Here is a 15,407-nt window from a genome sequence, read left to right on the forward strand (position 1 = left end):
GTAGGACAAAGATCGGAGTGGGGGGGACAAAGATCGGAGTGGGGGCGACAATGATCGGAGTGGGGGGGACAAAGATCGGAGGAGGGGGACAAAGATCGGAGGAGGGGGACAAAGATCGGAGTGGGGGGGACAAAGATCGGAGGAGGGGGACAAAGATCGGGGGAGGGGGGCAAAGATCGGAGGAGGGGGGCAAAGATCGGAGGAGGGGGACAAAGATCGGAGTGGGGGGGACAAAGATCGGAGGAGGGGGACAAAGATCGGGGGAGGGGGGCAAAGATCGGAGGAGGGGGACAAAGATCGGAGTGGGGGGGACAAAGATCGGAGTGGGGGGGACAAAGATCGGAGGAGGGGGACAAAGATCGGAGTGGGGGGGACAAAGATCGGAGTGGGGGGGACAAAGATCGGAGTGGGGAGGACAAAGATCGGAGTGGGGAGGACAAAGATCGGAGGAGGGGGACAAAGATCGGAGGAGGGGGACAAAGATCAGAGTGGGGGGGACAAAGATCGGAGGAGGGGGACAAAGATCGGAGCGGGGGGGACAAAGATCGGAGGAGGGGGACAAAGATCAGAGTGGGGGGACAAAGATCGGAGGAGGGGGACAAAGATCGGAGGAGGGGGACAAAGATCAGAGTGGGGGGACAAAGATCGGAGGAGGGGGACAAAGATCGGAGGAGGGGGACAAAGATCAGAGTGGGGGGCGACAAAGATCGGAGGAGGGGGACAAAGATCGGAGTGGGGGGACAAAGATCAGAGTGGGGGGCGACAAAGATCGGAGGAGGGGGACAAAGATCGGAGTGGGGGGACAAAGATCAGAGTGGGGGGCGACAAAGATCGGAGGAGGGGGACAAAGATCGGAGTGGGGGGACAAAGATCGGAGTGGGGAGGACAAAGATCGGAGGAGGGGGACAAAGATCGGAGGAGGGGGACAAAGATCGGAGTGGGGGGACAAAGATCGGAGGAGGGGGGCAAAGATCGGAGGAGGGGGACAAAGATCGGAGTGGGGGGGACAAAGATCGGAGTGGGGAGGACAAAGATCGGAGGAGGGGGACAAAGATCGGAGGAGGGGGACAAAGATCAGAGTGGGGGGACAAAGATCGGAGGAGGGGGGCAAAGATCGGAGGAGGGGGACGAAGATCGGAGTGGGGGCGACAAAGATCGGAGGAGGGGGACAAAGATCGGAGTGGGGGGACAAAGATCGGAGGAGGGGGGCAAAGATCGGAGGAGGGGGACAAAGATCGGACTGGGGGGGACAAAGATCGGAGTGGGGGGACAAAGATCAGAGTGGGGGGGACAAAGATCGGAGTGGGGAGGACAAAGATCGGAGGAGGGGGACAAAGATCGGAGGAGGGGGACAAAGATCAGAGTGGGGGGACAAAGATCGGAGGAGGGGGGCAAAGATCGGAGGAGGGGGACAAAGATCGGAGTGGGGGGGACAAAGATCGGAGGAGGGGGATAAAGATCAGAGTGGGGGGCGACAAAGATCGGAGGAGGGGGACAAAGATCGGAGTGGGGGGACAAAGATCAGAGTGGGGGGCGACAAAGATCGGAGGAGGGGGACAAAGATCGGAGTAGGGGGACAAAGATCAGAGTGGGGGGCGACAAAGATCGGAGGAGGGGGACAAAGATCAGAGTGGGGGGACAAAGATCGGAGGAGGGGGGCAAAGATCGGAGTGGGGGGACAAAGATCGGAGGAGGGGGACAAAGATCGGAGTGGGGGGACAAAGATCGGAGGAGGGGGACAAAGATCGGAGTGGGGGGACAAAGATCAGGGGAGGGGGGCAAAGATCGGAGGAGGGGGGCTAAGATCGGAGTGGGGGGGACAAAGATCGGAGGAGGGGGACACAGATCGGAGTGGGGGGGACAAAGATCGGAGGAGGGGGACAAAGATCGGAGGAGGGGGACAAAGATCGGAGGAGGGGGCAAAGATCGGAGGAGGGGGACAAAGATCGGAGTGGGGGGGACAAAGATCGGAGGAGAGGGACAAAGATCGGAGTGGGGGGGACAATGATCGGAGGAGGGGGACAAAGATCGGAGGAGGGGGACAAAGATCAGAGTGGGGGCGACAAAGATCGGGGGAGGGGGGCAAAGATCGGAGGAGGGGGACAAAGATCGGAGTGGGGGCGACAAAGATCGGAGTGGGGGGCGACAAAGATCGGAGTGGGGGGGACAAAGATCGGAGTGGGGAGGACAAAGATCGGAGTGGGGGGCGACAAAGATCGGAGGAGGGGGACAAAGATCGGAGTGGGGGGACAAAGATCAGAGTGGGGGGCGACAAAGATCGGAGGAGGGGGACAAAGATCGGAGTGGGGGGACAAAGATCAGAGTGGGGGGCGACAAAGATCGGAGGAGGGGGACAAAGATCAGAGTGGGGGGACAAAGATCAGAGTGGGGGGCGACAAAGATCGGAGGAGGGGGACAAAGATCGGAGTGGGGGGACAAAGATCGGAGGAGGGGGGCAAAGATCGGAGGAGGGGGACAAAGATCGGAGTGGGGGGGACAAAGATCGGAGTGGGGAGGACAAAGATCGGAGGAGGGGGACAAAGATCGGAGGAGGGGGACAAAGATCAGAGTGGGGGGACAAAGATCGGAGGAGGGGGGCAAAGATCGGAGGAGGGGGACGAAGATCGGAGTGGGGGCGACAAAGATCGGAGGAGGGGGACAAAGATCGGAGTGTGGGGACAAAGATCGGAGGAGGGGGGCAAAGATCGGAGGAGGGGGACAAAGATCGGACTGGGGGGGACAAAGATCGGAGTGGGGAGGACAAAGATCGGAGGAGAGGGACAAAGATCAGAGTGGGGGGACAAAGATCGGAGGAGGGGGGCAAAGATCGGAGGAGGGGGACAAAGATCGGAGTGGGGGGGACAAAGATCGGAGGAGGGGGATAAAGATCAGAGTGGGGGGCGACAAAGATCGGAGGAGGGGGACAAAGATCGGAGTGGGGGGACAAAGATCAGAGTGGGGGGCGACAAAGATCGGAGGAGGGGGACAAAGATCGGAGTGGGGGGACAAAGATCAGAGTGGGGGGACAAAGATCAGAGTGGGGGGCGACAAAGATCGGAGGAGGGGGACAAAGATCGGAGGAGGGGGACAAAGATCGGAGTGGGGGGGACAAAGATCAGGGGAGGGGGGCAAAGATCGGAGGAGGGGGGCTAAGATCGGAGTGGGGGGGACAAAGATCGGAGGAGGGGGACACAGATCGGAGTGGGGGGGACAAAGATCGGAGGAGGGGGACAAAGATCGGAGGAGGGGGACAAAGATCGGAGGAGGGGGACAAAGATCGGAGGAGGGGGACAAAGATCGGAGTGGGGGGGACAAAGATCGGAGGAGAGGGACAAAGATCGGAGTGGGGGGGACAATGATCGGAGGAGGGGGACAAAGATCGGAGGAGGGGGACAAAGATCAGAGTGGGGGCGACAAAGATCGGGGGAGGGGGGCAAAGATCGGAGGAGGGGGACAAAGATCGGAGTGGGGGCGACAAAGATCGGAGTGGGGGGCGACAAAGATCGGAGTGGGGGGGACAAAGATCGGAGTGGGGAGGACAAAGATCGGAGTGGGGGGGACAAAGATCGGAGGAGGGGGACAAAGATCGGAGGAGGGGGACAAAGATCGGAGTGGGGGGGACAAAGATCGGAGGAGAGGGACAAAGATCGGAGTGGGGGGGACAATGATCGGAGGAGGGGGACAAAGATCGGAGGAGAGGGACAAAGATCGGAGTCGGGGGACAAAGATCGGAGGAGAGGGACAAAGATCGGAGTCGGGGGACAAAGATCGGAGGAGGGGGACAAAGATCGGAGGAGAGGGACAAAGATCGGAGTCGGGGGACAAAGATCGGAGGAGGGGGACAAAGATCGGAGGAGGGGGCGACAAAGATCGGAGTGGGTGGGACAAAGATCGGGGGAGGGGGACAAAGATCGGAGGAGAGGGACAAAGATCGGAGTGGGGGACAAAGATCGGAGGAGGGGGACAAAGATCGGAGTGGGGGACAAAGATCGGAGTGGGGGACAAAGATCGGAGGAGGGGGACAAAGATCGGAGTGGGGGGGGACAAAGATCGGGGGAGGGGGACAAAGATCGGAGGAGGGGGCAAAGATCGGAGGAGGGGGACAAAGATCGGAGTGGGGGGGACAATGATCGGAGAGGGAGGGACAAAGATGGGGGGGGACATCGGACATCAGAGGAGGGGGTGCAGGTGACATCGTTTGAAAGGTCGGTTTATTTATTTTTTAACTTTGTGAAATGTTATTTTATTTAATTTATTTAGTTTATTTTTGCCTGAACCTGGTTTCACAAGGCGTGAATCGGAAGCCGCCCAAGTAAGTTGAAAATCGTTGCAACTACCTACTATGTAACAAATAAAGAACCTTTACATTTGCTTCTTTCAATAACATCCCACCGGCTTTAATTGCCGGCAGGATTTCCGGATTCCAGAACCATATCTGTGTGAGACACGGGAGTCGGTGGGTTGGAGCCGGGTTCCGTACCCGCTCCGGATTTTACCGATTATCGCTGCCTCGCCCCTCCCAATGCACCTGGACATTCATTTGAAAATCGAGCCCTGTGTGAGGTTTTTGTAAATGAGGTGTTTAAGATGATTAAAGGATTTGATAGGGTCGATAGAGAGAAACTGTTTCCTCTGGTGGGGGGAGTCCAGAACAAGGGGACATCACCTTAAAATTAGAGCTCGGCCGTTCAGGGGTGATGTCAGGAAGCATTTCTTCACACAAAGGGGAGTGGAAATCTGGAACTCTCTCCCCCAAAAAGCTGTTGAGGCTGGGGGTCAACTGGAGCTTTCAAAACTGAGATCGATGGATTTTTGTCAGGTGAGGGTATCAAGGGATAGGGAACCAAGGCGGGTAAATGGAGTTAAGATACAGATCAGCCATGATCCAATTGAATGGTGGTACAGGCTCGAGGGGCTGAATGGCCTCCTCCTGACCCTATGTTCCTCTGTAGGAGAATAGTGCTCCTTATATCCTGCTAAGGGCAGAGATTCTTGGGTGTTGGGCTGAGGGAGATGCAGCTACATGTTCCCACCGACAAGGAGACTGACTGTCCCCACCAGAGCGAAGCCCGACAATCACCAGAGTGAGCCTTGGCTGCGGATGGGACAGGATGGCAGGGCGCCAGACGAACTACTCAAAGGGTGCCAGCCGTGACTCAGTGGGGAGCACTCTCACCTCTGAGTCAGAAGGTCTGTGGTGTTCGAGTCCCACTCCAGAGACTTAAGCACAGAATCCAGGCTGACACTCCCAGTGCAGTACTGAGGGAGCGCTGCGCTGTTGGAGGTGCCGTCTTTCAGATGAAATGTTTAACCGAGGCCCCTGTCTGGCCTCTCAGGTAAAAGATCCCATGGCACTATTTCAAAGAAGAGCAGGGGAGTTCTCCCTGTGTCCAGGCCAATATTTATCCCTCAACCAACATCACTGAAGAAACAGATGATCTGGTCATTATCACATTGCTGTTTGTGGGATCTTGCTGTGTGCCAATTGGCTGCTGCATTTCCTACATTACAACATTGACTAGACTTCAAAAGTACTTCATTGGCTGTAAAGTGCTTTGGGAGGTCATGAAGAGCGCTCTATAAATGCAAGTCTCCCTTTTAAACGAGGAGACAACTCTGGAGGGATGAGTCAATGGATTCAGTGACTCGATAATGACTGAAAAATGTCACAACACAAGAGCAAAATCCAAACAAACTCGTCTCTTCGAACAGACCACACATACAGTTAGATCTTCAACTTGCTGCCTGTTATAGAACCCGCCCCATTTTAATGTCCATAATCAGCCCTCTCGTGGACCCTCTCTGGTTTATTTAAGGCCCTGAGGGATGGTGAATGTTGGCAGCGAATTCCAAACTGGCTCAGATCAGAACCGTGTAGTGATGATGCCTTCCCTGCAGTGCTAGCTGGGGAATCCCATGATACTGACCCATACCAAGGTAATGAAATGACCACATGAAAGAAGTACAGTGAAAGTACCGTGCAAAATAAAAAAGAGAATCCATTTAACGAGGAGGAGAATGTTGCCGAAACTTTTCAGCACCGTGTAGGGAAGAGTTTACCTTGTGTGAGCCACTTGTTCCCAGGGAAGATGTCACCCAGTATGTTGTGTTGGAGTCTGCAGGCAGGTGGTGCATGATTCTCCTGGGACACACTTTCAACGCCGACCCCGGGCCCCGGCTGGAGATGAGAAGGGGTCAGCGTCCGTTTGAGGTTAGAACGGTTGAGCTCCACCCTTTCTGTCAGAGATAACAAGCTGCCGTTACTGCTGACGCTCTCCCAACTGTCTGTCCTCCAAAGGCCCCCCAGATGGCCAACCCTGGATCCACTGTATTTCCCCGCAGTCCATTCTCCACACCTCAGTCTGCTGTCGGCCTTCGATAGCTCCTCTGATGGGCCCCTTGGCCCGGGGACGTTGCTGCAATCCACACTGGGATTCTCCGAGCCACTAACGTTATAAGTTTCACTCCGAAGAATCTCGTCTTCAAAAGCGTCTGCCCCATCGTCCGACGCCAAGTCTTCCCTTCCGAGAACCTTCCAGAATCCTCTCGGAGGACTCCAGCCCTTTGCTTTGCATTTTTCAGGAGGATTCTCTCCATTCGGCCAACGAGGGATTTCGGAGATGACCGTTTCTGTTGCCCTTCTCGACAGACCCTGTTTGGTGCATTTGCCTGAGGTATTCCCGCCCCCGTCGAATTGTCCCTCCTCACGTCTCAGGATCCTATCCGTTAAGTAGGTGTGTATCTGTAAACCAGAGCTCAGCTCTTCCTCGTGCCCTGAGTCTCCCCGGCCATCCCCCGAACGGATGGAGTCTCTCGGTTCACACCGCTGGCGGCAGGCTCTCCTCTCCGACTCTTGGCCAGCTGCTCTGCCTGATGGCCCGCGTCCTTTCGTGGTCTGGAGGATCGAGGCACTCGGATCCGGTGGCCGCCGACAGATTTCGAGGGGCTGCCTTCTGGAGAGCTCAGGGTACACGTTCGCCTCCGACTCAGGGGCGGAATTTTTCGCACTCTTTTCTTTGCGGGGAGCGGCCCCAACGTTATCGTGACGATCACGTGACCTTGAAAGCCGTCCGTCACGCGAGGGACCATTTTCTGCCATGTTGCTATCCTACGGTCACTTCTAATAAATGGCTTGCAACGACTTAAATGTATCTGGAAAAATCACAGACAGAATATCAGACACAGGTAAAGAAAAGTACTTCCTAAACTCCAACTTGTCATAATTATTAAATGTCCAGAACAGCAGAACCAGGGGACTTGCACTTTTTTTTTATTCGTTCATGGGATGTGGGCGTCGCTGGCGAGGCCGGCATTTATTGCCCATCCCTAATTGCCCTTGAGAAGGTGGTGGTGAGCCGCCTTCTTGAACCGCTGCAGTCCGTGTGGTGAAGGTTCTCCCACAGTGCTGTTAGGAAGGGAGTTCCAGGATTTTGACCCAGCGACAATGAAGGAACGGCGATATATTTCCAAGTCGGGATGGTGTGTGACTTGGAGGGGAACGTGCAGGTGGTGTTGTTCCCATGTACCTGCTGCTCTTGTCCTTCTAGGTGGTAGAGGTCGCGGGTTTGGGAGGTGCTGTTGAAGAAGCCTTGGCGAGTTGCTACAGTGCATCCTGTGGATGGTACACACTGCAGCCACAGTGCGCCGGTGGTGAAGGGAGTGAATGTTTAGGGTGGTGGATGGGGTGCCAATCAAGCGGGCTGCTTTATCCTGGATGGTGTCGAGCTTCTTGAGTGTTGTTGGAGCTGCACTCATCCAGGCAAGTGGAGAGTATTCCATCACACTCCTGACTTGTGCCTTGTAGATGGTGGAAAGGCTTTGGGGAGTCAGGAGGTGAGTCACTCGCCACAGAATACCCAGCCCCTGAGCTGCTCTTGTAGCCATTGTGTTTATATGGCTGGTCCAGTTAAGTTTCTGGTCAATGGTGACCCCCAGGATGTTGATGGTGGGGGTAAATTAAAAACTAATCTGCGGAAACAATATCTCAGTGAGTGAGTGGTCAGTCTGTGGGTCAGGGTCCCGAGGGAAACGGTGGAATCAGTTCGTGTTGATACATTCAAATACAGAAAATAACTTTTTGGGATACGGTATATGAGTAATTTGAGACTTGATGTGGTGAGTGTAACAGGACTGGGAGGAACAGGTGACTTTGGACCTATGGTTCCCAAATCTCTCCACCACTGGGGGTTTTCCTCACCTCATGTCTGGGTGTGTTGTAGACTCATTGATATAGACTGATTGCTACAATTAATCAACAACTCCATTATCATTGTATCATGCGACTTCCAGGATGGTAGAAGGCCAACTAGATGGACCTCGGTCTTTCTCGTCTAGCAATTCCTATGTAAACAAAAAAATTAGGATTTAAAGGGGGACTGTTTTGGCGAGAGAAAGCTTAGTGTTGATTTCATTATAACATCACATAAAAACAATGCAGATGGAAGATTTTCTCTGTGTTTTCTGCAGTGATCTGTAAGCCTCATCTTTACAAGTGTGTTTAGGGTTCTCCCATACATAGTGCGCAGAGGAAGTATTCCCTTTGCTGTGATATCAGTCGTGGCTCAGTGGGTTGCACTCTCGCCTCTCAGCCTTAAGGTTGGTTCAAGTCCCTCTCCACAGATGTGAGCACAAAATCCAGGCTGACAGTGGGGGAGTGCTGCACTGTCGGAGGTGCCGTCTTTCAGATGAGACGTTAAACCGAGGCCCCGTCTGCCCTCTCAGGTGGATGCAAAAGGTCTCATGATGCTATTTGAAGTAGAGCAGGGAGAGTTCTCCCTGATGTCCTGGCCAATATTTATCCCTCAATGAACATCACTAAAAACAGATTATCTGGTCATTATCACGTTGCTGTTTGTGGGATCTTGCTGTGCGCAAATTGGCTACACTTCAAAAGTACTTCATTGGCTGTGAAGTGCTTTGGGACGTCCTGAGGTTGTGAAAGGCGCTATATAAATGCACGTTCCTTCTTTCTTTCCACTGATCCACGCACGCTAATTCCCCATAAGATCTAAAGAACAACCTTTTATTCCTAGTCACAGATTGGAGACACTTTCCTTTCTCACCATTCTGCCTCACTGATCTCAGGTCCATGAAGTCAATCACATTGGTTACTCGACGACCAGTTTGGGTCAGGTCGATGGGCAAGGCCCAGTGACTGGACTGACTGCTGACAGTGGTGACCCACACAGGCCAAGGAGCTCCTACATTCAAACCCCAGGCCCAGCGTGAGCCAGGGGGGGGGCATTAGTCTGAGTGCCAGAGTCGGCCTGCTCCTGGTCACTACCCAGTGGTCAGGACTGCGGAGTGTCTACGGGCGGGTTGGGGGAAGCTGGATCGGGACCAAGCTGTCGGACAGTGAGTCGGCCCTTGCTGCCGAGGCTCGGACATGAATAGGTCACAGGCAAAGAGCTGGAGGGCATCTGGTGCCTGTGGAATGTGAACATAGTGCCAGTTACAGGCACGGTGGGGCAGCGGTTATGTTACTGGACTAATAATCCAGAGAACATGAGTGCAAATCCCACCATGGGCGTTCGCAAATTTAAATTCAATTATAAAAAAGACTGGTGTCAGTAAAAGTGTCCATGAATCTGTTGGATTGTTGTAAAAACCCAACTGGTTCACTAATGCCCCTTTTAGGGGAGGAAGCCTGCCGTCTTTACCCAGTCTGGGCCTGTATGTGACTACAGTCTCGTACCAAACATGCTTGACTCTTAACTGCCCTCTGAAGTAGCCTGTCTCATCAGTTCAAGAAGGAGGCCCACCACCACCTGCTCAGGGCATCCAGGGACGGGCAATAAATGCCGGCCTCGCCAGCGACGCCCACATCCCGAGAATGAATTAAAATAAAACTCACTGCCTTCGGCAGGGGAGAAAGTGGGAAGAAAACAAACAACAATCGGATAAGTGGACGCTCGGGCCCTGATTATACACGGCTGGTATTTAGTCAGTTAGTTTATTGCTGAAATAAGTTATTTCCCGACAGCTGGAGCCAGAAAGCCTGATGACTCAGAGCTGCAAGAAAGCAAAATATAGCTGATTGGTTTAGTGGCTAGACTGCGTCATTTAAACACAACGGCCCAGAATTTCCTATAAATTTGCGCCAAAAATAACAATGGTGCAATGGTGGTGTAATTACAACCATCTCCTGTGCAGCCGATCGAGGAAATTCGGGTGTAAGTGACACATGCCTTGTTTTTACGCTTTGCGCGAATGTCCTCGATTCAGTGCTATCCCCGCCTTCCCCTGCAGCTCATGTGAACCTCCTGAACTCACGCCAGCTCTGAACAGGCTGTAAATTTGCGCCCAAAATCTTTAGGCTCAACAGCATCCCAAGTCACATTTCTGGTCTTTCATGTCGATTTATGTTTTTTTTATTTCTCCTCACTACGATATATTTTCTGTACCTTTGAAAGCAGCTTTATGGCATCAGAAAGACTCGCGTTGAAAATTGACAAACCTCCGTGATTGTATTTTCTTACAGGTGCTGTACCTAATGTGAGTAAATGGTGGTTTGAGAGTCCAAACTTAGATCTCCAAGCAGAAAGAGGGACTAGACGAAGGAATGTGGCGTCAGTTTGGCGATTTCTTTGGGCCCTGATGATTTACGCTTGTTTCACACGGGTTTTTTTTAACATTTCTGCGTATGCTAATGACGTTCTCAGGCCTGAGGCCCAAATTTAAGGCCAGCCTCGGGCCTCCTGGTTCAGGCCCTGATGAATTTCTACCTCTTTCTCTTCAGGGGGTTCTTTAAATGCAACTTAAACGTTGAACCCCAGAAATAAATACTTGCCTTTATATAGCAGCTTATCGGTGTTGAAAGGTCTCAGAGAGTGGGGTGAATTTTGACTTCTAATGCCAGGTATAAAGTTAACAGATTGGCCGCCTGTTACACACCCTGCCCGGCTTACGTTTCCTTTGACTTCAGTCCAATGACCTACTTTTACCAGAATGCCCAAGGCCGGCTTGAAATTTGGGCCTCAGGCCACACTAATATTAATGGAGTGAGCTGTCAGTGCCTGTCGCACCTCCACAGACAGCTCGTCCCATTTGAAGTGATGAAAGGTAGGTCCCATGTGGAGTGGCAATGATGGGGGTGGAGGGGGGATGGGGGGAGGGACACTGTGGAGTTGGGGGATCACTCCTGCTCCTCCTGACTCTACAGCAACGATGTACTTACCTTTCAATGGCCTTCGCCCAGCGACCGTTTGTGAATCCCGAGCAGAACAGGCCCGGCTCCTGTGATATCGAATATCGCGAGTGGGCCTAAAACAGGAGTTGGGCCCCTCGTTTACATATATAAGGGGCGTGTTTTAGGCCCCGGCCAGGAAAGGCTGAAAAATGGCCCGGCTCCATAGCAGATCAGGTCATGAAATGAGCACAACAAAATCCAGTTTACCTCAAAATGTTCCCACCAAACTCTGCCTTTAAAATTCAGAAATTTTAAATCCCCCCCCCCCATGACCTCACCCCTCCCGATCTCTGTAACCTCCTCTAACCCTACAACCACCCTCCTCCCTCCCCTCCCCTCCCCAAACTCTTCATTCGTCTGACTCGGGCCTCCTGTGCACCCGTTCCCCGCCGTCACCCCACCATGCCTTCAATCGACCGGGTCCCACTCACTGGAATTCCCTCCATCAAACCCCTCCACCTCCCTCTCCCCCCTTTAAGACCCCCCCCCCTTGAATGTCACCTCTTCGACCGAGCTTTTAGTTGGCCCTTCCTAATATCCCCTCCTTTGGCATGGGTGTCCTTTTTACGTCTCATTAAATTTCTGTGGAGCTCCTCAGGACTTATTTCTACATTAAAGGCACTTTATAAATGCAAATTGTGGGGGATCATTAGACACACTTGTACTTATTTAGTGACTGTGATTAAAGACGTACAATATTTGACCACGCGCTGCCTCACTCGGTCGCATTTACTTTAACTACGAGTACCTTTGTTAAAAAAAGATACACAAACTCTTTACCTGAGCCCTGTGTTGTTGCGGTGAGACGTCAGGTGCTGCTGACTCCCTTATCGTGAGACAGAAGTATTCACCCATATCTGATTAACAGCAGGTTAGCCATTTGCTAAATCAACTCACACAAGCTGCTGACGTATGCTCATAGCTTTCAGTCCAAATATTTCACTTTGCAGCTTCCTCCTCGTGTCTGCTCGAACACACACACACACCTGGGTAAAACCCACCCCCTCTCCAGTTCACATACCCGGCCATCTTTTAAGTAGATCGCTAACCATTACCAAGAGCTTTCTCTCAAACTTTTCTTCCAATCACTGCAGGCACGCAGTGTGCGTGTGTGTGACTACATGAGAGAGTGGCTGTATTAGTTCAAGCTGCATACCAGCGTACCCAACCAATACCCAAAGGGAGAAGTCTACTGACTATAAAAGGCAAAAATGTGTGTAAATCTAACTGGTCTCCATGACGACAGGCAAAACTGACACAGGCAGGGGATTGGACGCAGACCAGTGTAAGCTTGAACAGATCAGCTGCCAGTTTATTTCCTGAAACTGGTGAGGTTCAGTTTAAGAAACTGCAAAGTGAAATGTTTGGAGTGAAGGCTATGAGCATACGTCAGCAGCTTGTGTGAGATCTATACCTGAATACAGAGCTTGCTGCCGGGAAAATCGAAAGAGTCAGGGTTACATATTGAGATTGATATCCTCCTGTAGATTAATCTGGTTGTTTTCCTTGGAACAGCGGAGACTGAGGGGAGATTTAATTGAGGTGTATAAAATTATGAGGGGCCTAGAGAGAGTGGACAGGAAGGACCTGTTTCCCCTAGCAGAGAGGTCAATAACCAGGGGGCATAGATTTAAAGTAATTGGTAGAAGGATTAGAGGGGAGCTGAGGACAAACGTTCTCCCCCAGAGGGTGGTGGGGGTCTGGAACTCACTGCCTGAAAGGGTGGTGGAGGCAGAAACCCTCAACTCATTTAAAAAGTACCTGGATGTGTACCTGAAGTGCCGTAACCTACAGGGCTACGGACCAAGTGCTGGAAAGTGGGATTAGGCTGGGTGGCTCATTTCTCAGCTGGCGTGGACACGATGGGCCGAATGGCCTCCTTCTGTGCTGTAAATTTTCTATGACTCTATGATTCTATGAATCCTTCCTCAGCCCGAGCAGAGTTTTTGCAATTCAGGTGTTGAAGGCTCTCACTTTCCTTTCTACTTGTCGTCCTCATCTGTAAATAGTGTTGCCAACTCTCCAGGATTATCCAGGAGTCTCTGGGAATGAAAAACTAATCTCCCCCGGACACTGATGCGAGCAAAAAACCCGGGAGAAAAATCACTGGGGCATTGATAAAATAATTGTGTGTTTCTAAAAAATATTTTCTTTGAACGCTTTTGTTTGTTAGCAATAAAAATATCAGAGATGGGGGGAGAAAGCTGTTCAACCAGGGGGGGGGGGTGCAGTTGGACGTCATGTGATGAAACCTCCAGGAATACGTCCAAACAGAGTTGGCGACCCGGGCTGTAAATCAATGACCAGCTCGGTAATGTGCCTTTTAAATGTTAGCTACACTTAACAAGTACACATCAGTTCTCATGTACCTTACCCAGGGGGTCTCAGACACTATACGAACCTGTGTGCACAGGAAACCCTGCTTAATATTTGGCCAGCACAGGGACAGTCCCTCCCAGGCCTCCAGTGTTCTACTGTCACATGCAAGCATCCCTCTGCTCTACAGGTGCCTGCTTTTATCAGAGCAAATTAACTGAATAATAGATGGCACTGAAACCTACATTACTAATTTCATTAGTTTTTAGTACAATAGTGTCAGTCTTGGCTCAGTGTCTACGCTCTTGCCTCCTGAGTCAGAAGGTCTATGAGTTCGAGTCCCACTCCAGGGACTTGAGCCCATAATCCAGGCTGACACTCCAGTACAGCAATGACGGAGTGCTGCACTGTCAGAGGTACCATCTCTCGGATAAGACGTTAAACGAGGCCCTATCTGCCCTCTCAGTTGGACACAAAAGATTCTGTGGCACTATTTCGAAGAAGAGCAGGGGGAGTTCTCCTGGCCAACATTTATCCCTCAACCAATATCAGATTATCTGGGTCATTATCACATTGCTGTTTGTGGGATCTTGCTGTGCACAAATTAGCTGCCATATTTTCCTACATTACAACAGTGACTACACTTCAAAAGTACTTCATTGGTTGTAAAACGCCATGGAACGTCCTGAGGTCGTGAAAGGCGCTATATAAATGCAAGTCTTTCTTTCTTGCTGTCTATACAATGATGATGAGCCAAGAGCACGGTTAACACTATTCCCTCGAAGGGACCTCTTTGTCTGTTGTCAGATACACAATGTGACAGCCTTCCTCTGGATTCAAATTTCATTTTAAGAAAGGAACCAAAATATCAATTAAATCACACAATATAACCATTCAAAGGCAGGAGTTACTACTACTACTACTACTACTACAATAACTTGCATTTATATAGCGTCTTTAACATAGTAAAACATCTGAAGGCGCTTCACAGGAGTGATTATCAAACAAAATTTGGGACCAAGTCAAATAAGGAGGTATTAGGACGTGACCAAAAACTTGGTCAAAGAGGCATGTTTTAAGGAGCGTCTGGTGTGAGTCACGATATGGGCAGCAGAGTTTTGGATGAGCTCAAGTTTACGGAGGGTGGAAGATGGGAGACCAGTCAGGAGAGCATTGGAATAGTCCAGTCTGGAGGTAACAAAAGCATGGATGAGGGTTTCAGCAGCAGATGAACTGAGGCAGGAGCGGAGACGGGCGATGTTACAGAGGTGGAAGTAGGCGGTCTTGGTGATGGAGCGGACATGATGTCAGAAGCTCATCTCGGGGTCAAATAGGACACCAAGATTGCGAACGGTCTGCTTCAGCCTCAGACCATGGCCAGAGAGAGGGATGGAGTCAGTGGTTAGGGAACAGAGTTTGTAACGGGGACCAAAGACAATGGCTTTGGTCTTCCCAATATTTAGTTGAAGGGAATTTTTGCTCATCCAGTACTGGATGTTGGACAAGTGGAGGGGTTGAGAGAGGTGGTGGTGAGGTAGAGCTGGATAGTATTAGATCCAAAGAGGAGGCATATAAAATTGCCAGAAAAAGCGGCAAGCCTGAGGATTGGGAGCAGTTCAGAATTCAACAAAGGAGGACAAAGAGATTGATTAAGAGAGAAAAATAGAGAATGAGAGTAAACTAGCAGGGAACATAAAAACTGACTGTAAAAGCTTCTATAAATATGTCAAGAGAAAAAGATTAGTGAAGACAAATGTAGGTCCCTTACAGTCAGAAATGGGGGAAATTATAATGGAGAACAAAGAAATGGCAGAACAATTAAACACATACTTTGGTTCTGTCTTCACAAAGGAGGACACAAATAACCTGCCGGAAATGTTAGGGAACCAAGGGTCTAGTGAGG

At 51.3% G+C, this 15,407-nt stretch overlaps 1 protein-coding gene across 3 annotated transcripts in view; it reads right to left on the reverse strand.

Annotated features, from left to right (window-relative positions):
• LOC137325565 (uncharacterized protein KIAA1614-like) overlaps window positions 1-12,340 on the reverse strand; it is a 111,341-nt gene extending 99,001 nt beyond the window's left edge. Inside the window, exons 1-3 of one of the 3 annotated variants that reach the window (XM_067990814.1) lie at window positions 11,969-12,333; window positions 8,198-8,340; window positions 6,061-7,152 (exon numbers count right to left, since the gene is read on the reverse strand). In XM_067990814.1, coding sequence (XP_067846915.1) covers window positions 6,061-7,099 — 1,039 coding nt within the window. In that variant the 5' untranslated portion in view covers window positions 7,100-7,152; window positions 8,198-8,340; window positions 11,969-12,333. Of the gene's footprint in view, window positions 1-6,060; window positions 7,153-8,197; window positions 8,341-11,968 lie in introns of all 3 variants that reach the window. The other 2 variants (XM_067990816.1, XM_067990815.1) reach the window with 2 other exon arrangements.
• Window positions 12,341-15,407: the final 3,067 nt, after the last annotated feature.

The sequence above is a fragment of the Heptranchias perlo genome, chromosome 9 (genome assembly GCF_035084215.1).
Source record: "Heptranchias perlo isolate sHepPer1 chromosome 9, sHepPer1.hap1, whole genome shotgun sequence".
Taxonomy (NCBI): Eukaryota; Metazoa; Chordata; class Chondrichthyes; order Hexanchiformes; family Hexanchidae; genus Heptranchias; species Heptranchias perlo.